The sequence below is a fragment of the Homalodisca vitripennis genome, chromosome 1 (genome assembly GCF_021130785.1).
Source record: "Homalodisca vitripennis isolate AUS2020 chromosome 1, UT_GWSS_2.1, whole genome shotgun sequence".
Taxonomy (NCBI): Eukaryota; Metazoa; Arthropoda; class Insecta; order Hemiptera; family Cicadellidae; genus Homalodisca; species Homalodisca vitripennis.
Genome location: NC_060207.1, coordinates 86,495,948 through 86,521,693, shown reverse-complemented (window position 1 = coordinate 86,521,693; position 25,746 = coordinate 86,495,948). Strand labels below are relative to the sequence as shown.

General features: G+C 32.6%; 1 protein-coding gene across 1 annotated transcript; it reads left to right on the top strand.

Annotated features, from left to right (window-relative positions):
* The first annotated feature begins 507 nt into the window (after positions 1 to 507).
* On the top strand, positions 508 to 25,077 carry LOC124366040 (endothelin-converting enzyme homolog). Its single transcript, XM_046822252.1, has 17 exons — positions 508 to 558; positions 2,455 to 2,614; positions 3,700 to 3,783; positions 4,695 to 4,897; positions 6,137 to 6,340; positions 7,431 to 7,535; positions 8,729 to 8,870; positions 9,935 to 10,052; positions 10,540 to 10,636; positions 13,668 to 13,844; positions 14,964 to 15,076; positions 18,347 to 18,405; positions 19,808 to 19,856; positions 20,274 to 20,341; positions 21,003 to 21,136; positions 22,440 to 22,604; positions 24,879 to 25,077. The coding sequence occupies exons 2-17, from the start codon at positions 2,476 to 2,478 to the stop codon at positions 25,050 to 25,052; spliced, it is 2,031 nt and encodes a 676-aa protein (XP_046678208.1). The 5' UTR covers positions 508 to 558; positions 2,455 to 2,475; the 3' UTR covers positions 25,053 to 25,077.
* Positions 25,078 to 25,746: the final 669 nt, after the last annotated feature.

Below are 25,746 nucleotides of genomic sequence, written 5' to 3'. Positions count from 1 at the left end.
ATTTTTACCTTAATAAGTATTGTGTTAGTAATGTAGTAATAACAAATAAAATCCAATTAAAACTCTCCGTGTAAAACTGGAATTTGAGAAACATGTGGAAACTACAACAATTTATAATAAACCAGTTTAGAAAAAGCTATTCTACATCGTCTGTTCTCACAGACATTTAAAATATTTGTTGCCATGATAAACTAGATGTAACCTTCAACGTTACAACAAACAGTAAATATTGGACTACTGTATCACTACTTAATTGCACTAATATAGGTCTCAGTCAACATGAGATGGAGTGAATACTGTTCAACACTCATGGTTTATGATCCTTTTAACCATAAAATCATTGATACAAATTTACAAAATATACCTACAAGAAATGTGTACTATCGGAATAAGCTTAAGTTGTTGAATAAATATGTTTAACACATTTAAGCAGACAGCTTCTTTTTAGAAATTGTTTGCATAAAAAGGATTGAGCTAATTTTTAATTACATGGTATTACAGATCGCAGATCAAGAGACAAGAGCAAGGCGTGTGAAAGTAGGGAGTGCATTGGTACAGGTTAGTATGCCTCTTATTTACACGTGGCAAATAAATACTTATAGCATACAACTGTTACTGCATTTTTAATAACAACAGATATATTACAATAGTTATACATATTAGTTAGTACAACACACATGTAGCAAGGGACGGATTATCTAACCTTGCGCAGTTCCTGAAGATCTGAGTCAACTCATTTGTCTTCCCTACCTTCCAATCTACAAGGTTCTTATGGCAGCTAGAAGAATCCTAGTCACGATTATTTTACTTATTTATGTTATAAGAGGGTTATTTATATCCTAAGGGGATTTTAAACGATTAGACTAAACGGTTTTAAGGGGAAACTGTAAAAACCCGTTTAACATTTTTTATTGGACTCCTCGAGAATCGAACCCCTTGACCTCTCGGTCAGAGAGCTTTAGCCTTAACCCTACAGCATAATAAAGGTCACACGTGGTCCCATAATCCATGAGTGTGAAAAGGTGTGAATGCTTTATGAACGTTGAATAATAATATTCTTATATGAGATACCTAAACTTAAAATCTATGCTATATGACGACTTGATTCAACGCCAAGTTGATCGTTCATTACTGAACGATGGTACTATTAGAAACAATACTGTATTCATTGCTATGAATGGATAATAAATTGCTATATAGCCTCAATTAATTAATGGTTATTGTGATAATTGGCCACGTGGCTTATAGACCACTCGGTGCAGCAATTCCATTCACTATCAGTCTCATCATCCCTGTTGTTTGGTATCATTATTCTTGTTACAATCTATACAATTATACTAATACACGTCAGGGTAAAATTACAAATAACAAGTAATACGTGCACCAGGTGGCTAATAGATCGGAAATGCGGCCGGTCCTTATCTCCTGTATTTGTGTGAGTGGGCTCTCCGTGTGTGTGGGTGTGAAACTACCTGGGCTCAGCCGAAATCCTTTTTGCTAATACTATAATGCTGGAACTAAACTCACTACTCCCCTTTTATAAGTATTTATAAGTACATAAATAAAAGCTGGTGTAGTTACTGAACGCATACCAATACCATAGCCCATTTTCTAAATATATTAAGAACATGTTTGACACATGCATTATTCAACTTGATGACAAAGAAACATGCTAAAAGTATAAAAAAATGGATGATCGCATTTGTTTCAGAATTAAAATAGTGCGGAAACTAACTTTGTCCATTCATTGTGTACGATCATTTACTCTGGATTTGGTCATATGAACTTAAAGAGTTAGAAAAAGAATTGTTATAATCAATCCGCGTGAATAAATCTGTCAGTACTGTGCATACCAACTCTCTTCCACGATTCACTTTCTTTCATATTTATTGGGAGTTTGCGTTTACTCGTATTTACCAGGAAACATAAATGAAACCAGTATGACTAGTAGCACATGGCTGTATGAGATGAACAGTCACCGAGTTGCTGCACCGAGTGGTCTATGTCCAGTTAACTTGCGTATTTTATGGAGAGTTAATCTCGTATTAAACTTCCAGTTGAATAAGTTAATATTTTTTCTACGATCATTTAGCAATGCTATCACATGTTTAATGTAACTATTGATTTGTGTTAGTTTTAATTTGACTTTATATTTGCGAAACAATCATCACAACATTCCAAGCGTGCATTACTCCTTTTGATGTGTTATCGATGATACTGCAAAAGGTGTGAATGTCTTCGATATAAAGGTGTAAAGTAAATATCTATTATCATGCTTTACTGAGGGTTAAACAAAATAAGTGAATCAATAGTTAAACAAAATAAATGAATCAATAGTTAAATAAAATAAGTGAAATAATTAAACCGAATGCTTGTATATTTACGAGTATAACCAAAAATATTTACGAAAGGAAATCTTCATGGCTGAAGTTTTGTATTATTTACCTATTTCAGCATCAATGCTACCTGCAGTCCATGGACACGCGGGTAGACCCTTGTGAGGACTTCTATCAGTTCACGTGTGGCAACTGGGCCGCGACCAGGCTTGTGGCAGAGGATTCTCCCAGTTCTTGGTTCTCTGAACGGACTAAACATTTACAACAGTGGATTGTCGGTAGGCAAACCATTGCGATATTTATTGGTTCTCTTGTCTATTTTCCATGTTTGACATGTATTGTGGCGTACAAAATATCAAATTAGGGGTTTCAAAAACTTTGAGACCTATTGACATAGGCTAATAAAATGGTATGAGTCAGAAAGTCCGTCTGACCGCGCTCACTCTTCGTGTAATGTTTTACTTTGTACAAATTTTTTTATTGACTAAGGATGATTTGAAAGAGTAAAGGGGTTTCGGACATTTACCATCGTTATATGGTACCAAACGTATAAAACTACTTTTTGAGGATTGAAATCTACCCTATTCTTCGGCTATAAAAATCCTGAAACATTAAAAACTCAAAACTAAAAAGTGCGCCAGTGGACTGCCACTCAAAGGTGGCAAGGTGATTTTAAAGTTATAAGTATCATAAATACTAACATCTGTTATAATTACACGAACAGACCAGTATTGACAAAATTTCGTGATTTATAATCAGCCGCGTTCATCGGTAACCCGTAGTAAGTTTTGTAGTGTTTTATTTTCATATTTAAAATAAATCTTAATAGAAAACTGAAACTGTTTAAAACCGCTCAAATAACGTTTTGCTATATTCTATTACATATTTATAAGAACGTCTGTTTATAAGACTGTATATATAACAAGATTGATTATTATTTTTGATAAAATGCAATTGAAACCATATAGACCACAAATTAAATAGGGCATTTAATTTATTTATATGAAATCCTGAGAATGGATTAAATTTATAAATATGTTCAGAGAACTTTGAAATTTATTTAAATTTTAATATTGAAAAGTTAATAAACTTTGGTTTTCATCCAAACATTATGTTTTTGGCTACGTCGCACAGTTCTATAGAAACGGTTTAAAATGGGATATGAAAATGTAGTAAAGAAAAATGTTTTATAAGCAAATGTTCAACAAGTAAAAATTAGTTGGAATCATGGTTCACAATATGCTACCCTTCTTAAATTTACAGAGTTTAGTTTAATGGGATAATACAATATGGAGGGTGTAAAATATTTTGACACTCTTTTCTGCAGCTAATAATATGTCTTCTTAACAAATAATTTTTCCAGATATTCTTCAAATGAACAGCAGTAGTACTGATCCGAAACCGGTGAAGCAGGCGCGCACGTTCTACAGGTCCTGCACAGACACTGGTGAGGAAGAACACATACATGCATAATATAATAATTAATTTAATTATTCTAATAATAATACAGTTTTATGAATTGAAATTTGTACGAAATAATTTAACCTCCTTAGTTAATATCAAATGAATACAAGAAATTTTTGGCAAAATTTTGCTGTAGTGATCACTTTCTTCGCATTCTGTGGAAATAATACTATGAAGTTTTATCTTCTTGAATTTTGTGCCTCATCTCTTTCAAATGTTTGTACATTAACAGCGTCGAAGGCTAAACTGAATGGTCAATACCTCGATGAGATTAATATAATGTCCTTTACCATTAACTTCAACACATATGAACATTCAATTCCATATTTTTAATAATTCACAGGTTCCAAAGCAGTTTTAATTTGAAGTTTAAACATTTCATTAATAAAATGCTTTTCGACTTGAATTTAAAATCATATTTTTTGCTGATTTAATAGTATTATTCTCGAGCAATGAACCTATGTCAACACCCATATATCCATTAATGGCTGTGGCTTTCAACATCATCTAAGATCTTTTGTTGAAGATGTATTTCAAATTTGAAATATCATCCCCATTTTCAACTAAATTCTTAATGATTTACATACCACAATAATATTTTATGTTGGGTTTCTTCACGATCATTTCTTGCAGACAAGATCGATTAAGGTTGGGTTTGAATATATGTGTTTTACTAAGAGTAATAAGTCACATTACATTGCATGTAACATTAAATTTTGATTGTAGTATTTAAGTTAAATTAAAATTTATTTGACTCTACTGTGAATTGTAAAATTTAAAATTAAAGAGATTTTATTCAACAGAATTTATTAATATTATTGCCATATAAACATATTTCCAAAATTATCTTAAAAGTGAAAATAGAAAGTAATGTAAAGTCGTTCAATTTCAAAGACACTTTGGACGAGTTGGGTCTGGAGCCAATGTTCGAGGTGTTGGACAAGGTAGGGCTGCCGCGATCGCTGCCCAACGCCACGACTGCCAGCAGCCTCGCTTTGGGTCATACTCTTGCTGCCATCCAGCGAATACTCAACAGTGACGTCCTGGTGCAGCTGAGTACTCACCTCGACCCCACCACCAACCGCACCATCCTGCTGGTATAGTACAAATCTCTACTTTACTTTGGGGATGCCTTATTGAGATGCGCCTATCGTACATTACACGCTACATCACAAGCATATGGCATAAATTTAAACGACCTAAGTCCTGATGTCTGAGAAAATGAATATTTTGTGTGTATTAGTTTTGTTCTAATGTTTGAAAATTGATATTTTTGAAACTCAGTGATAAAATTCAGAAGTAAAAAATTCGATTCATTTCAGTATACAGGTAGATGTTATTACAATGGAATTCAATCATTCTATTAAATTATTAGGTTAGTGTTTTTTTGCAGCTCGATATTTTAAGAAATAATGTATGATCATGCAGTCCCTAGTAGAGATAATTTCTGGCTAGTCTATACCTGCCAGTATAATATAGTATGAGTTCTGTGAAATGCGATTTGTTCTTTACATATGTGCAATCCAGTAGATATCCAGGAGCGGTCCATCACTACTCCAAATGTCGGTATACAGAAGTAGATTGTTGACTGGCTGAGAGAGTGCTCACTATTCCTTCTCATATTACATGTAAAATGGGATTCTGTTGTCCATCCCTTATCTATCCAGAATATTTTAGTCACGGGTCATTTAACACGGGTTTTCTCAAAAATTACTTAACTTACAATACTAGGACCTGTTTTATTAAGTTTTTATAAACAACCATAAGAAATTATTTATTTCGCCTCTTAATTTACCGTACCATAATTTCAGGAAGATCTCGTTTTATATGATGAGCTGAAATCCGGGTGAAATTTTTCACTAGCCGTAATTTACTAACGAGGCATTTCCGAAACCATGTTTATATAAACGTTTTTCATTATTCTCCTATGTAGAATGACCTCCCCAGTTTATGCATATCTTTGTGAATGACCTTGTATAACAGCAGGTGCACTGAAACTTTGAATTTGGCTGCAAAGAGTTTTATACAACATTACGTTCCATCACATCTTGGTATTGTATCAGCTGGAGTGTCATCCCATACACTTTAATAATTCTTAAACTGAGACATTGCAAGGAATAAAAGTTAAAATTACTTTCCAAGATGTACTTATTATGAGGATCACACAGTTTTAAACTCACTAAACAATGCGTATGTGTTAATAGAGATTACGCAAATAGTTTTCTAAGCTATTGAAGTACTAAAAGTATTATTATTATGAACAATTATTAGTTACTTGAAATGCCATAGGAACGTAATTTTAAGAGTAAGACAAGAGATTTCCCTACCGGTTGCAGGTATCTCCCAGCTTCAGCTACTCCTCACTACCCGAGGTGGTGACGTCAGAGGAGCCTCACTCTCGGCTCACAGGGAACCAACTGTTCAAGCTACGGTTGGCTTACATCTCCGAGGTGCTGAGGGAGATCTCTCCAGTCTCTAACAACACCGGGCTGGTCACCATCGCCCTGCGCTTGCTCTTCACTGACGCTCACTTTAAAACGGTTTGTCACTCAGGTGAAACTTTGTATTCTTTGTAGTATTTTTTCTTTAGGATAATAATTCAATAGTACTAATCTTTAAACAAGCATTATATACTGCTCCGGAATGTATATTCTATTAAAATAGTTGTTTAAAAACAAATAAATATGCGTTTTGGGATACGATATAAACTTCATACTCGTATACGGTTCACCGAATGCATAAGAGTTCTTTTTTTTCAGACAATGTTCTTAATATATCGGCTAAATAGTGATAATTGACGTTTCTTCATGAGATGATTTACTTATTTAAGAAAAATTATAAGCAACTTGCTCTCTATTTAAAAATGTAGTTTTTTACGCACGGTTTTTTTAAACATGTGGTAATTATTTACTACTACTGTATCAACAAAAGTTTTTTACTATTGATATTAAATATACTATAATTATATATTTACTATAAATATAGGTTAAGTTTATTGAACGTGTTGAAAAGTTAATAACATTTGTGATGATCACAGGTGTCGGAAAGATGAAATAAAGGAAAAAAAGTTGATACTGTAATAGTAGAAAATTATTAAATATGTACGGCATAAAAAAAGATATGGAAAGGTATTTTATAACGACGTGACTATGGATTGTAATAATTTACATGTCCTAATTTAAAAGTTTCTTCAAAATAGAAACATTGCTTTTTGAAACCATGTGAAAATAATTTTAATATAAAAAATTTACGAATTCAAAATTTTTCCATCGGGACTAGAATTTTTACATGGGAAATTTTGGTGGAGAAGAGGTGTATGTTTGGAAGTGGAAACTGTGTTTAAGCAGCTTATATATTCAGTAAAAACTTTACGACTTTCTTAACTTTGTTCAAGTTCTTACTATCTTTCTGGATGTATAAATTGCAGTTAACTGGTGGGTAATTACCGACAAATTACAAAAATATTACTTTACAGGTTACTTTCTGTTAAGAGTAATGACACAATACACCATTCTTCATTATGTTTACTTTTAAATACTTATTTGCGTATACATGTATCAAATAATTGGTAATAGGCCTAAACACTGTCCATTACCCCAGAGGAACTGAGAAGCTGCATGATGTTTGTAGGATATAAGACGGTCTGAGACTGAGGATCCTCCTCTAGTGACTACCTACAGAGGGCTGCAGGATACGATGGACAATGCCAGGAACTCTACTTCCAGCTCCCTCAGGGTAAATATCATCAACAATTCCAAAAGGAAAAGAAAAAATATTATATAAACTTAAAAAATAACGAAAATTAATAAATTTAACTTTCCTTTTTTCTCTTTCCCTTGTTTAGTCTCTAAATTGTTCTTTCTGTTAGAGTGAAAAACGTATTCAACACTGACTTTTTACCTGTTGGATTTGTTTTGTTTGTTGTTTTTGTTTCCCGTGTTTGGTTTATTGTTTGTTGTTAGAATACTTTTGCTGTTCTTTAATTAATGTATTACACTCATTTTAACCTTTTTTCCATGAAGTAGTTTTAATTAAATTAACCCTACCTGTTTGCTATTTTAAACTTTTATTGTCTTTAACTACTATATTACGTTTATTTACCTCACAATATTGCATCTAGTCTGTGTAATGGGAAACCGTTGAAACAAATAAATTGGCTGCATATGAAGTACAGTGGTTGTACAAGTCCTGTTTTAGAGATATGTTTATTAGGTTGTGCTGGGTATCCTAGTCCTCCACCATCTTTCCCCGATTCGACCAGTGTAGTTATTATATTATAAATAATAGAAACTAACGTTCTAAAAGAGTAGAACTCATGTAGATAGACTACAGAAGGAATCCTATACTATCATCTCAAATATTTCAAAACGTTTAACCTTTATATAACTGAACTTATTACAAACAGGAAATAAAGCATTAATAATTTATATATATATATATATATATATATATATATACTAATTGTTCACATGTTAACTAGATATAGTAACTCTCCATTCACTCAAATACATACAAATAAAGATGTTTACCATTTTCATACATTATTATACGCGTAATACAAACCCTAAAAAATTGTATTCTGTTACGTAGTAGGTACTGTGGAAGGAAATATTTCCTTTACCGATGGTGCTGTGTAGCCCGCACTTACGACCATTTGGAAACTATACATACTTTAAAATCTTGTTCAAACAACCATAAAGAATCTTTTTCTTAGTTTTAATTATTATTAATTGTTGTAATTTTAGGTTACCACCTGTCCTTTACTATACATTCCAGGTTTTGGGGTATTTAGAGTAGGTATTTATCCACATCGAATCTCAAATAGGGCGAATCTCTGATAGTATTTTGCTTACGTGAAGACCACTTCTTAGATACTCTTTAGCTATGAAACAAAAAATAAATCTACACTGAGTTGTTATGGTTTACAGCTGGATTGGGCAGAGTACCTCTCCACGCTGATGAAAGGTATCAACGTTTCCCTCAACATCGACTCTCCAGTAGCGGTCCAGAGTCCAGCTTACATGGAGGCCTTAGCCCGGAGGCTGTCTAACTCTAAGCCTCAAACAATACGTTAGTATCTCACTGTCAAAGATTCTGGGGAAGTTTGGGAAGTCATCTTTTGAATTACTTTTATAAATGTGACTGCAGCATTTTCCTTTATTTGGTTTTCAATTAATTTTAATGTTTATAGAATAAATATTTATATATACTCCTTAAGACACGTTTTTGTATATATAATATTATGGTGTTAAAAATGAAATTAAAATACGAGTAGAACGCCTCATTAAATTCCTTAATTTTATTCCAGTATATTTTGGGGTATTTTATAGAAATGCAATAACTGTAACTAATTTAATATAATCTGATTTTATTAGATATACAATTCCACTATAATTTAGTCAAGTTTTAGTAAATCATCAATAATCAAAAGACCTAATGTTTCAGAACTACCCAAATAAAAATATATATTATTATAATACAGCGTCTTTGCTGTATATAATCTAATGTAAAGTTAATGCTATTTAGACATTTTTGAGATTTATATGCATTAAAATATGCTTAAAACATAATTTAACAATTCGTTTAAAATCTATGAGAGTATATTAACATAAATTAAATGTTTTTCTGAATTATGTTCAATTTGAGTTCAAATTCGGAAATATAAACCAAAATGATGTGATGTGTGATGAAAAGTATGGTTCATAAATTAAAACCACAATACGTTCCTTAATTTCAATTTTAGAGCCAGGTTTATGAATACAAGAAGAATAATATATGGTTTGCAATAGGTGAATCCACATACGGCTAAAAGTCTTACCTGAAACTTGTTCTGAAAGAGTCTACACATGGTCATGGACAATTCGTTCGTTCAATAACCAACATCAATTTTCTTTTCCAACAACCTTTTCTGTTGTGTGTTGTATAACAAGATGTATTCATGTTATGTGGCCGTTTTCTAAAGCCAGAGTCAGCTTGGCTTGTTACACGTTTTTTGGCTCCTTCAAAACAAGTTGCGGGTAATAATTTCGGGCAGTGAGCAAAATTCAGCTGTTGTGAATAACACACTGACAAAAATCCTTATGTTTAATCAATGTTTTCTTGAAAAGTGAACGAAACTGTTTTTCTCTGATCAGAGCGTTTTGTGTGGTGGAAGGTGGTGGAGTCCATGGCCCCTCACACTACAACCACAATGAGGCGGATCAGGGATACTTTTATCGAAGCATTGTTTGGTGTATCCACGAGGATTACAAGGTGAGTTACATTATCTTCTCTCTTGGCCAATGGTGGATGTATGAAATGGTACAAAATATTGAGTTTTCGAAAGTTTTAATATGGTATTTTGTTTTGTATTTGGTCGATATATAACTGAAAATATTCGTAGAGGGTTCTGGAATACTAAATATATGTATATTACAACTATTGTGCAGTGTTGTAAATAGTGAAACAAATTTGAAATATTTATTTTAATCTTCGTTTTCTGAATCCTTGCTAGTTTGGATTTACAGTTGTTAGGGTAATCCAACCTTAAAATGTTACGTTATTCATAAATAATTAATTAAATAAATAAGAAGTGATTAGACGATTATTTAAAAATCTGCAGTTCAACAAATTCAATGGTATGGTCCTAGATACGATTTGTGTGTTCTAGTTAAAAATTTGTCTCACTGGATTCTTCTTATTGAACAATACCTATTCCTGTTAATACGTAAAGGTTTATTCGATTCCTTTGTCGTTTTAGATCCAAGAGGTGTGGAAAAATCACTAAGTCTTTCTTCAACTACGCAATCAGTTACGTTTTGGCTACTCAGAACAATTTGGAAGAGACTACAAAAAAGGTAAGCAATTAGTAATACTTTCTCAAATGAATAGAATAAAGAGAAAACATCTATATTACAAGTAGGAATAGCCTACGTCACATCGCGTCTCGCGTAACAAGCTTCGCTGAAGTTGCATAGAATATAAATCTGTGGCTATGTCACATATTTAAATGTCATATGACTGTACTCAGTTTCTTTAAAAATTGATACATTCTGCAATTTTCTCGTTGGCATCATGGTTACCCATAAGACCAATGTAAACATTTTCACTAGAAATTAGATTAAAAGGCGGTTATAGAGGATTCTTAGTTCACAACCCATCAACCTAAGCTTATATTGCGTATTTACAGTTATGTTATTCAACGAGATCCAAGAGGTTCTGCCTAATGCTGACGTTTAATTCATCACCTAGCTGTGAGGTTCCAGATAGAGTTCTTCTCTTAACGTCAAGCCTCTCACAATCCAAAATAATGTGTTTAGCAGTCTCCTTCGGCTGATTACATCGTCTACACCTAGGGCATCAGTAGTGAGTCCTAAGGGGTGCAAGTGCTTTCTGAATAATCGAGTCCAGTAATAAGGGAAATTGACTGTATGATAAGATCTGTTGTTTAGCTTCATCAGACAGTTTGTAAACTAAATACTAAAATGCATCTAATATTGCATCTAGAAGGTCATGCCTCTTATGAGCTTGCCAAATTATTGCCTAGAGAATCTCTGCCATCAATGATAGAGATTATCTCTGAAACATTTCCTAATAGATTGGTAAGCAGTTGACTTGCTTATACCATAAAGTGTTTAGGTCCAAGAAAGTGCTCCTTTGAGGCATTTCTCGCTAATTCATCAGTAAGTTCATTGTCCCTAAAACCGGCATGTCTAGGAACCCAGTTGAGATATAGTGATTTACAACTAGCTAGAACTGGTAGGATTATACCATTCCCATACCAGCCTTGAAGTGAAATCTATCGAGTTAAGGACCGTAAGAGGGGTTCGAATATCATATACGAGTAGTTTCTCTATCCACGTTGGTCCACGTAATTCCTTATCAATCCTATACTAGCTCAAGCTAGAATAGCGTACAATTCAGCCTGAAAGACTATGCAATGCTCTCCTAGACTTTCACTGAGAACAGTCCTGAAAGATGAATTCCACGCCCCAGAATCAGATGTGCACTCCAGCAAGGAGCCATCTGTGTACTAAACTAGATAACCTTTATTTAACTTTATTCACTTCACTTCTTTCTTCTCCAGTCCTCCCGGGTTCGGATGTTGGACAAGGGGATTTGCTAAATACAGACTCTTTTATCATAGTGTCCGATGTCATATTGGACCTCAAACCGCTTTGGCAATAGTGCAGTGGCCCGAGTTTAATCGAGCTTTTCCTCCAGTGACCCGCAATTTTCATTCAATAGACAGATTTGTATGCTTCCGTCATGGTCTATAAGTCTAGTGGTAGAAGTTGTAGAAGAACTTCAAGTGCATCTACAGCTGCTTCTATAAGCTCTTAATATTCGCCAGACTAGCGAGCCATAGGTTATTCGAGGTCTTACCATCAGACATGTGTGATTTTATGCCTCAGTTCGTGCCAATGAAACGTCTGAAGTCATGAGGGTCCATCCTGGCTGGCGTAGCACATTATTTGGACGCAATCTAGGGTTAGCCCTAATTATTTAACTGACTCCGACATCCAGCTTCAATAGAGAAAGAGGCTAAAGGTTCTTATTCCTGGTGAAGAGAACTACAACTATCTTTGCAGGATTGACAGCCCCTCTTCAAGACACTACATGTGTGCAGAACGAACAACAAAAATGTTGCAATATTTTCCTTGTACCCGAGATACCATGCGGTCAGAAGGAGACGGTAATGACAATGGTTTAACCTTTTAGAAGGTTTAACCTATAGTGATAGGCTTCTGTAACGTTCAGCCAATTAAAATAATATTTTGATTTTATCACAGTGGGTCTAATTATACAAAACGATTATTTTATTTACATAACTGTACCAATCCAAATAGTTTACACTTGAGATGTGCTATTTGTGGATTTAAAGTACATCTGACTCTGCCCCAAAAATCTCATAAAGTTTCAATGTTAGTTTTAAGAGAGTATTTTATTTAAATCAGCTTATTACTATAACACATGTGTTGCTGAAACAGTTGTTGTCAATCCACTAATAAACTATCACTTATTCATTAATCACCTTAAGATTAATTTAGCATTTGTGATATGTGGTACATATAAAAATACTCACCTAATAAATTTTCTTCATAGATCTAAAGTGTCAATATCCCTAAATAGTTTTTAAATTTTATATATTTTGTTTTTTCTGATTTAGTAAAAATGTATAAGAAGATTGACTTTTTTAACTTGATATTAAAAATTGTCATTTAAAATGCATAGTAGAGCTCAGACAAATGGTACTATTTTTGGTGATATTAAGCAAGGATGCTTAAATTGTAAATATTTACGGCTACTCCTTTTCCAGATATTTATTTTAAAATTGAATATAATTTTACCCCTGTTGTTAGAATACTAGAAGTGAATAAAAATGAATCTTGTTCAAAAGTTATGAATACTATTTTATTTTAGAACAAAATGGAATTGTGATATCTATATTAACCATATTATAAAAGTAATATTATATCTAATAAAAAAAGATTAGATATACTTTTAACGTATGGTGGATATAGAATAGTGAGATAAGTTGAAAGAAAAGCCGTAATTAATAGCACCGCCACAAGGTGGACGAATGAGGTGAACTTTTCGGTAAAGGCAATTTCTTTTGCAAAGCTACGAGTTTTGCTGGACTCATTCATAATAATATTAATGTATGTCTAATAATTCTTTAGGGTTGGTAATAGATATGATATGGCTATTGGCGAAGATTCCATGTAGTTGTTTGTAGTAGAAATAACGGTTTAGACATATTTAAGCGGAATGGAAAAATTTTTGTGTCATTTACAGTTTATTAAATTTTAGCTCTACCACAGGTTATGTTTAATACACAATACGACATACATTTTACTAGTAGTGACAATGTATTGTCGCCACCAGGTACAAGGGATGCTGATGGATATAACGTCAGCGTTCAGTGGTCTCGTACATTCCCTCGACTGGATGGATCCTGACACCAAGGCCGCCACCCTGGGCAAGGCTGCTGCCATCAGACGTTACATCGGCTACCCGGAGTGGCTGTTCAAACCGGACGAACTGGACAAATTGTATTCTAATGTAAGCGTCAGATCATTTTGTTATTATTGATATTATATACTGTATGTGATGTTATAACTATTATATGGAGGGTCTCCAAAGATAAATTATTGCTTCGTGAAAGCATGACGGCGCTCTTTTGTAAATTTTACTGCAAATGGTAAGATGTCTTACCAAGGTTGTTTAAAATTTAAACACATACTTCACAATGCCAACGTAAAACGTAATCTACCTTTTGAATAACATGTATTCGTTCCCAGAAAAAGAGTAATTTCTTTAACAAGAAATAATATTACTTTGGAAAACATTAAAATAACACAAATTGTCATGGAATTGCAGTATTCACTGAATAAGATTTTTTATCTCCGGGAAATACTAAAAAGAATTATTGGACATCGTCTGTGAGTTTCGTGTTTTGTGATACGAAACAAAAACACAACAAACGTAATTCGGATTAAAATTATATACAAAATGCTGTGTGCCAAAGCAAACATTGTAGCATATTACGATACATTTATGTGAATTTCTAATAAAATCAGGGACTTCTACTAAAAATACCTCATCTCAGTGATGTGCAAGAATCCCAGGACGAGCACTTACAAGATCATTGGGTTGATGGAGGAGAGTGTCACGTCCATCAAAATATCAGATCTTACATCTAACCTCCTGTCCATGCGTATTAACTACTATTTATATATCAATGAAGACTTATCAAAGTAACGTTAAAAAGATAAGTTAGAAATACTTAAAATCTTAAACTTTCTTTAAATATCCGAGTATTTATTAAAAAATGTAAGAATATTTAGCTCAATTGATTTTGATATACACGGAATAATTCTGTCAAATATTTCATATAGAATACACCATAAAAACTTTATTGTGGTGTATTGACAGGAAATAAAACAAATCGAAAACAACTTTTAACCTAACTTAAGTAATATTAACTAAAATATAATTAAACACAAATATAAACTTAAAACTGTATATATATATATATATATATATATATATAATTATATTATATATATTATTATACATATCATATATATATATATATATTTGTAATATTTTATGTAAAATAATAATACCATCGTATATTAAATTATATTTAAAAGCTTAGGTAGTCATATTGTAAATTAGGTGACCGTGGCCAAAGACAAATACTTGTGGAACATGTTGGGCATCAAGGGCAAGGAGGTGACAGAAGTGTTGAGCCAGCTAGGCAATTCGCCACCCAACCAGACTGACTTTAGGTATGGTAAGTATGGTAATGTTTATGATAATTTTAAGTAAAGAAATATGTCTATGGCTGTTTTCTATGTCGCAGTTATGGTAAAAGGCTCAGAGTTTTGAGTTAATGGAGAACATCAACCTGTCATTTGTTTGCTTTTCATTGGACAGCAGTGCACTACGCATGCGTCTTGGTTCCTTCAGCTCCTGCGGTTTAAGATTTAAAGGGCTTTGTAACTCTTCATGTTAAATTGCATTGTTTTGTATGGGTTTTCATCGATTATTATTTAACAAGTAAACGAATATATTAAAGCAATTTGTTGCATTTACTGGATTTATTTATTCAGATTAGATGTTCTATTGTGAGTTATTTTAAGAGGTAGTTCTTATATTTGTATTTAATTACCCAGTATCTATCTGGTCGTTGCTCACACTTTCTGTGTGGAACTCTCTTGTTGAGAGTATAAAACCAATTTGTGAAAGACTTTTATAATTATTAATATTTATATATTTGTATATTAACCTGTACTTGTTTAATTACGAATTCTTCATATCTAATGTTTTATCAATTGTTGTTATATTTAAACCACTGTATTTAATTTGTATTACCATATTAGTTGCAATTATACCATTTACATTACAGGTATAGATTATTGCTTTATATATACCTAAAAATCACACCAATTTTTAACTCAGTTTTTATCTTGTGCCTAATTTATTTCCTACATGTTTATTACCTGTGTATTTTTGTTTGTATGCTTTATTTTATGGGAACAAATACAGAAGGAGGCTATATTTTAGACTAGCACTCTTTATCTAATTTAAGCATTTGTACATCACAGGAAACATAAAATCTTATTACCAATACTTGGTGTGCATACCCTTGCTCTTTATTATAATTTTAAGCCTATTTGGTTGGCTAGCCAACAATCTTTTTACAATTTTCGTCTATTTCTTTGTCATGGTGCCAAAAATATCAACAATTCTTGACGGGCAGTTACTTTTTGCTTTCGTATTTTCTCTTATCAAATTTCCGATTGGATTCATGTTAGAGTTATTGCCTGACCAAGGAAGTACACTAATCTTTGTTTTATGGAGGAATCTTGTCACTGTATTTTCCTTATAGAATGGAACACCATTGAGCATAAATAATGTACTGCCCATTGGGAAACATTTCTTTTACTTTTGGAAATAGCCTCCTTGCAAAACATTTAAATATTTATTCTCATTGGGATTTCCAACTTTCTATATAACCTTCTTTTCCCATGTACGACATTACACTCCACTACACAACTGATGATAAATGCTTCACAAACTGTTGGATACCTTTAAGGCCTTATCTGTTCTACACTCTTCTGGGGGAAATATTAGCTCCATACCCGTTTATCTGGTTAATCATTAATTTGTGTTCGTATTTCATCTGTTTTTTTAAAATAATTTTTTATATTATTTACTTTCTTAACACATTAATTTTGGGCTTGCGGCCATATTTGCCAACTCCTTATGGCTCATACTTTAAGTTGAGATCATAGACTAACAACATCCTACTCAATGACTTTTGTGAAATAGCTACACACTAGACACTTTTAATTCAATATAAGCTTTACTAAAGTAGGCTTTTGGGGTGGTAGTTTAAAATTTTAAAATTTAAAGTTTCAGTGACACTAGTAATTAAATTACGGCAAGAAAAAAAAGGTTGAAACTTACTAACCTGTGTTTTTATACCATATTTTCAAACTTCTGTCCTAGGAGAGTTTGACAATGTCCAAGTCTGTTGTGGAAATTTGAAACAGCACGCTGAATGGATTCACCCGGGAGTTTTTGAATTTCCGCTACTATTCCGTTCCTATGCACTGGGGTTTCGCTTTATAGACGTTGTTTTTAATGTTAGTTGACCACATAAAGTAGTCAAATTGACATACTCGTATATCTGGCAATCTGGAAGCCACTCGATACTTCCTCTTCTGTCTATCCAGCGATGGTAAAAATATGGTTTTGGGGAAATGGTCAAAGTTGTAACAGTGACTAAAAAGTTCTGTTCTGTTACTAGAAAGGTGTCTCTAGTTTCATACCTCCATATTTATCCATCAAAAGCTAAATAGAGTATATATTCAAGTATATCTAAAGTAGTTTTCTTAGTGATATACCACCGATTTGAATATGATTATTTGAAATAATGTCATTTTATATTTATATAAGTTTTTAAATATTCCAATATCTTAATTATCTCTATACAGGTGGATTAACAAGTATGTATACTGTATAAATTTTATTATGCTTCAGGAACATGATTACCAAACATAATAAAAACGTCTTAACAATCGGACTTTCTAAATGAGTGAAATTAAAAACACACTTTTTGAACACACCTCGTATATCACATTGTATTAAACATTATATACAATTATACAAGTACATTTAAGTGTAACAATGTTTTAGTCCCAATGTGCAAAAGGTTGTAGGAGAAATTCATAAAGACCTTAAAACATTGAACCACAATACCAAATGAATATACAGTGTGAGTTAAAAGTATGGACACACTCTATTTAGCTTTTGATGGATAAATATGGAGGGATGAAACTCGGGACACCTTTCTAAGAAATAGAAGTGAACTTTTTAGTCACTGTTACAACTTTGTCCATTTCTCCAAAACCATATTTTTACCATCGCTGTATAGACAGAAGAGGAAGTAGTAAGGCTTCTTTAGAATGAAAAGTGTTTAGTGTGTGGCAATTTCACAAAAGTCATTGAGTAGGATGTTGTTGGCCTATGATCTGAACTTGAATTATGAGCCATAAAGAGTTGGCAAACGTGGCTGCAAGCCCAAAATCAACGAAAAATATGTTACGAAACAATAAGAAGTTAAAAAGTTCATTTCTATTTCCTATAAAGGTGTTCCGAGTTCCATACCTCCATCTTTATCCATAAAAAAACAAAGTGTATCCATAATTTTTAACTCATACTGTATTTAATTTAAGTTTATTGCTTGTAATATTAATAGAGTATAAATATTTAAAACAATTATAAATTGAAATGCATTTGCTGAAATAAATAAGTCAAAAAGAGCTTGTGACCTGGTCTTAAATCATTACTGTTAATTAGTGGTTCAGTATAAGTTAAATGCATTTAACGCTTATAATGTCATAATATTCGTACTACAACAAGTAAGTTAAAACATCGTATTTAATAAATAATCATTAAAATTTTTATAATTTTTACAAACACCGTCATAAAATGTATTTCATAGAATACTTCAGATTATTTATCGTCACATATTTCATGTTTACTTGCAGATGGGACAGCGATCCTCTGGAAGTTAATGCTTACTACAGTAGAACTATAAATGCAATATGTAAGTAAATCATGTATTTTTGAGCATTACCAATAGGGATAACAATTTAAATTTAACAAGATATTGAATTTAAATTTGTCAGTAGAATATATATAAATATAGATTTAAAACTAACACTAATTTTTTCAAATACAATATCTACGTATTTATTATTGTTGGCTATTTTATATAAAAAACGGAAGATTCTAAGTGATAAAGATTTTATTCAAGATTAGACCTCCACAACAAGAAGTGTCATTTATATTAAGTCCATTTTATATTAATATTTTTTACAGGAATTATAATTAGTTCATTGTTATTATGTAAAATAACTAGCAGTTACCCGCGTATGTGTTCGATTATTTCATTTAACTGTTAAATGCTATACCGAAACCTTGTTTAGAATATATTCAATGGCAAATCAGCCTTTGTTACTTGTTTTTGTTTAGTTCTCAAAATTTAAATTTGATATTGAAGATTATTAAATCGAGAACAAAGATATTGTGGGAAATGAATACTAAAAATGAGTGATGCAACTTATTTACTCAGTTAGTATCAACTTATATTTGAATTTTTACTTAGCTAACTATAATAATAGTGTCTCAACGTAAGCGTGTAATTATTAAAGTATAATTTAAAAGTTCATAAATAGTGTCAAAATAAAAACTATTTTTTAAATGTATATTTCATAAAAAAGGACTACATAATTTAATCTTGTAATACTTATCTTCAAAATAAGTTTTACGATACATTTCAATAACTGCACATTTAAAAAGGTTACGTTTAAATTATCACAATATCACAAATAAAGGCGTCATAAATCGTTTCAATGTCATGTAAGAGAACAAATGTGATTAAACTGAAAGTGTTAACAACGTTATAGTACACAATTTATCTAATTGCAAATCTACTTGCGGAAAATAATTGAAGAAGAGTAAAAAGATCAAAATCACACGATATGAATTTACTTTGACTGCGGAAAACGCGAATGTCCTGTTGTAAAATACTGTCCATTTCCTGAATTAACGTGTCCAGCCGTAAGGTGGCTGACATACTTAGCAATTTTTCTACAAAATTAATTATTTTGCTCTAACCTTTGGCTTCATAATAAATTAATATCTACAAGAACATTTTTCGTTTTTTTATATTGTTCTAGAATTGCCAATCATCATGCATTTACAATTACAATACTGTTACGCCTACTCCTATTTTACTTTTTAGCACATACGAATGTGATTATATCGACGTGTGGTTGTCCCGTGAAACGGAGAGGCTGATTAATTATTTATACTTTAAGATATGTTATTTACGGCGTACTTATGTAAATACAATGAATCTTTAACAAAACAAAAACGAATGTGCACATTCTAAAGTTATTACCAGGGAGTATACTTTTTCACTCAGGGAAATTTTGTGCATGCAGCCATTCCTGCCGGAATTCTACAAATGCCATTTTACTTCCTAGGCCTCGAGTAAGTATCTTATATAATTAAATACATTAAAAACAAATAAATATTTATTTGATGGAATTCGTTTTACTTAAATTGAGATTTTTACTTCATCGTGTTATTCTTTGTTAACGTTGGATGATCATTGAGGTTTTATTGCAATTAGTATCATTAGAGAACAGCTGTAGATTTTATAGTTTAGCGACAAGACTTTACTCAGAGTACAGTCTAATATTAGTACGCATTAAGCTTTTGTGATAAAACATAATTTAGTGTTCTATTATTAGTAATGATGGTTGTTTAAATTAATTATGAAGACATGTATCTTAAATTGTGCTTGTTAAGTTCAAAATGTTTATTTGTAAATGCTGACATATTTGAGTTACTTAAGAGGATTTCATTTTTTGTGTAAGTTTTGTGAACTATTGAGGTTTGTTACAGGGCATTGAATTATGGAGCAATTGGAAGCATTCTGGGGCATGAACTCACTCATGGCTTTGATATCGAAGGTACTTTATAATAAACTTGTTGTTGAAGTGTGATACTATTAAAAATAATAACAGGTACAATTGCAACAGGTACATATGTAATATTCCTCATAATTCAACATAGCTAGCAATTAAAAACATATTAAATTTATTATCATCCAGCCATTTTAATGTGTCACACTTTTGCTGTATTTACACCCACTGTCCTCATTTCGTATGGATGTAAGATATTTTAATACATTAACAAACAAAAATATAGATTTATACACCATTTTCTCAGTTGAGACACAACATCCAAGAAGTCGTGTTGGGCAGACAGCTGCGATAGTTTGTGTAAAGTGTAAGAGAGTGGTAGGAATGTATGATCCTTTATAGAGTCCGCTTCTTCGGTGAAGTATAAGATAGTAGACAATTTAGTTATTTGGTAGACAAATCACTCTTAAAAATTACACATTCCCTCTGATTTATTTTGTTATTAAATAGTTATAGGATATATAATATTGATATCAGGGATTCATAAATCTCGATGTATCTAAAGTATTAACGTAGCAAAACGAACGGAATAAAAGTCTTCCGTTTGCGCACTACACATACAGTACCACTGCATACTACTACAGTAGTGCATGGGGTACCCGTAGCCGTGCAAATAAATAGTATTTTATATCTATTCCTATGTTTGCAGGAAAGGACTACGACAAGACTGGGGAGCGGATATCCTGGTGGAACAGCAAGATTACTAACATCTACAACCGGAAAGCTGAATGTTTTGTTGACCAGTACAGCCGGTTCTCCTTCGGGAACACAGATGAACTAAGAGTATGCTAAATATTGTTGATCACCGTGAATGTTTCAAGAGAAAGTCTTATTACGATAAAATGTTTGTTATACAATATGTTTATTTAAATTTATTACTTATAAAACTAAATTATACCAACGATATAAAATAGATATAGTTTACATTTTCAAAGAAACAACAAAACTGTTGTAAAATACGCTAAAGAGAAACGTCAACGTGTAGGAATCATTTTAAAAGTCAACTTCTGACTTCTTTTGAATCCATGACAGATAGAATAGATTTTAGTCTATAAGTTAAATGTGACACTAAAATGAACATCAATAAATGTTAATCCAAAATAGCTGTAATCTGTCCTTGTAATTTCGAGATGAACTCTCGGAAAATAATACGCATTAGTTTAGTAAGTATTACAAGAGGAAATAAAATAAGAATTTTATATTTGTACGATGCGAATATTAGGTCGTTTATCCATGTCAAAGTATTTATAAAATTGTCATTTAATGTCAGTTTGGACAAGAGTAAACGGCATAGTACTCTACCGTACTATATAGTATAGTACTAATACTATAAGTAAGTATCACTCATAGCATATTCAAGTAATACAGTTATGTACGATATACCAGTAGCCGTGCTGCCCCTTTTCTCTCCTATGAAGTCCTTACTCCATATTTAAACTTATTAATTTTATTACTATGTCTAATATTATCTGAAAGTGTGTAAACAAATTTAAAGCACAATAAAAAGTAGAATATTTGTACAAGAAAATTTAAATGATGGCATCAAACCTGCAGCGTGTATTAAACAGTTATATTCTTTTTATTTACACATAAAAACTAACCGCAAGACAGTATTTTGCATTATTTGAATAATTATATCAGTGCATTGTTCCGAAACAGTATTGCAGTTTTCTTGCAAACAACACCAAAACAGTTTCAAAACGTAATATTTAAACATCGTAATATTCCAACATTTGCTGAATTGTGGGAAACAAAGAAGAACAAGTTTTTTAGTAGAACTCTAATTATAGTTATCCAAAAAAACCTATATATTGAGAGGATGGTTACCGGATATAAGTTATTATTGATGTCATATCAACGTAATTTATTTTTAGTGTTGGTAAAAAATAAATACGGAATGTAACATTAATTGTATGTCGATATTTTTGGCAGAACAGCCTATGATCAATCAATCGGACTGAAATGACATCTGAAACAAGCGATAACTGATGGTTGCTAACGTTATTGCCTCCTCTATGCAATTATATTAGTTCGTTCTCTATAATCCTGAAGTTAGTTGTTATACTAAAGTAGTCCTAACTGTTAGGTAAATGGAACATTGACTCTGGCAGAAAACATCGCTGACAATGGAGGTATCCGGGAAGCTATCCACGGTTATCGTCTGTACACCTCAAGGCACGGTCCTGAGCCTTACCTTCCCGGATTACAGCATTACTCGCATGAGCAGTTACTCTTCCTGGCCTTCGCCCACGTGAGTATCACATAACACTTAGAGAAAATATAGCTATAAATCTGGCAGAGAACATCGCTGACAACAGATGTTTCAAGAATACTATTCATGGTTATCGTTTGTACACTTCACGGCACGGTCTTGAACCTTACCTTCATTCATAGTTAGATAACTTTTCAAGGAGTGCATCTCACGTTGAAACTGTTTACAGATGTTCAAAAATGCATTGCATTCTTTTCTACCCAAAGATCTATTCTTGTTTGAAATAAATCCGCAACACTTCCTTCTCACTAATTGCCGCCACAGTACGTATTTCTTATTCTGAGTATCATTTCATCTATATTCGTCGAGTTTGTCGTATAGACAACATATTTGAGTCCATCACATAAATAAATACCCATGGAGGTAAAGTCTAGATATCTTGCTGAGAAATTCACTGGACCATATCTTTCAAACTGTCTACTGGGATAATGTTGGTTGAGGGTTTCCCGAACGTTATTATACTGTGTACAGCAGATCGCCATCTTGCACAATCTACATGTTCTGCATAATTTCAGTTGGAATTTACAAATGAATTGTTCAGGAATTTAACTAAAATTCATTGCACATAATTCCATTTAGATTTCTGTCAAAAACGTAAGGTCCCGTGATTTCATTGCCAAGTTTTCCGCACCAAGTATTGAAACTTCAGTAAACTTTGAGTAATTATTTGACACAACCCGTGTGAACTTTCAACATCCCAGTATCTCATGTGACGGTGTACCTCTACTGCGGAAAGTAGCTTCGCCACATCACATAACATTGCGGATGTGTGTATGTGTCTGTGTTTTATGGTGCAAGACGGTAATGTTAACGCGCAGGTCTGGAGAAACCTCGGTGGTGACAATCGCATCTCGCCTGTCAAAGAAGAAATTTATGTTTGCAAACCAAATTACTTAGTCTCTGGACCCTGACTATCGTAGACTTAGAAATAAAAATAATGCCTCCTTTCAAAGAGTTCCTGTGATCTAGTACCTCTAGATGTTGTAAAGAAGATGAGTCGGAGAAGTGAAAATTGTGTATGGTATTGTTTAAAAGCTTGTTTTGCGGTTAAAACTCATGTACTTTTTGTGTTTGGATACAATAATTATTTTAGAAGGTAGTTACAGAAAAACGTCAAAATACAAATGTTCACTAGTTTTTAGACATAATTTTCAAATGAAGAAATATGCAGTAATTGAAATACATCTCTGTACACATAGACCTTTAAAATTATTCACAACATTACCCATGTTTGACACTTATGAAGATTTAACCAATTACTCTTATTTGTGGAATATCGTATACTTAAACACCGATAAAAGTCCGAACTTGTCTACTAAACAAACCACAGTGGTGGTCTTATACACTCTGTATATATTGTTTTAAAGACACCCTCTCTTGGAGTGTTAATTGTTCCACAACTGGGCCTGTTTAATGGCGAGCTACTTTACTCTGATATCTGATAGTTTTAGGGATTTTTATGACCAACTAATTTGACTCCTTGGTTGTCCTTTTGACGTCAGCATATTTTTTAAGTGACTTAATATTTCTGTGGTCCATATTTTTGTCATTTACCTGATAAACTGTACTAATGAAATACGCAGTGAATGTAAAATATTTTAACCTTTTAAATGTCTTATTTTAACAGGATAAACCAGAAAGGAGAAGAGAATAAGCGATGAGGTTCACCTTATTATCATTTATCATGGCACATTAAGTTAATGGATATATGCTAAATCACTCAAAAACCCAAAGAACGTCTGAGTCGAAAGTACTGGGAAATTTAATGCTTCTATATATATAATATAAGAAGTCCTCAATTCATTGCTTATTTGATAATAATATTAATTACTTATTGTTTTTTGTTTTTGTTGTTGTTTATTTATAAAGTCTCATATTATGTAAAGTACACAGACCTTCTTTTATCGTAACAACCCTGATGGTTAGTAAGCAAATAGAAACCCTCCAGCTCCTTTTCGCAATTTCTTTACAGTCACTGTGATTTACAACAAAGGATATGAGGGCTGTACATTATATTAAAATGTCTCTCATTCAATAGTGATACATAGTTACAGTGCACTGCATATTTTACTAACCAGTTATAAAAGCAGACTGCTGGTGTTATCATCATTTAGAAGCAGCATGGTAATTTATACATGATAGCACAGTGCTCCAACATCAGCAAAACCGAAGTGCACTGAAGAACGTTGAAAGTTTTAATTTATGCTCAGAGACGAAGTTTTATGGTTCGTTGATCCTTCTGTCGTGTTGCAGGTCTGGTGTGAGGCCACTACTCCCCAACACGAGGTCTTGAGTCTCTCCGACTCTCACAGTCCCAACAAGTTCCGCGTACTCGGCAGTCTTTCCAACTCCCCAGAGTTTGCCAGCATCTGGAACTGCCGCCCAGGCTCTCGTATGAACCCCACCGACAAATGTATACTTTGGTGATCAATAGACACAGTTACCATTTTTACCAGCATTCGTGTCGTTATTGATCCTTATTACTTCCGTAAGTGCGGAACGATTTTTCATATCAACTCATTTTTAAGACGTACAGTCGTTCTGTGTGGGTACAAACTGATTGGGGTGAATTATTACTAGTTTAACAAATGTGATTTGCATTAATAAAGTCATCTATTACAATTTTTCAGTATATATTCCGGAGTGAGTATGCCAGCCCATAATAGTAGATGGATTTATTATTTCCTGCTTATACCTATTACGAAAATTGCAGCGTAGGTAGAAACACACTTACTTGTAACTGTTATTCTAAACTAAAATAAACGGGACAGGGTTTCATTATTTTTACTTCGGCATTTTTTTCTGTAAACTAGTTAAGTATCATCAATTAGACCTAGTACTATAATAATTCCATCTTGATACTGAGATAAGATTTAAGACGTTTGAGTCTTGCAGACGGTGCAGGTACGTTTCATTAATCGTACTGCAAACATTGGTGGTGGTTGTTTAGAAGCTATTAATAGTATTGTTTCCTAGTAGATTACTTAGTGAGTCATTTGAAACTATTAAGTATTTGACTTTGGGAAGGCAGAACCATGTAACTTTATTTTACAGTAATTGTCCCTCTAATCTGACGTAGTTTTAGAAACTTGGGAACTTTAAAGAAGTCGATATAGCGTAA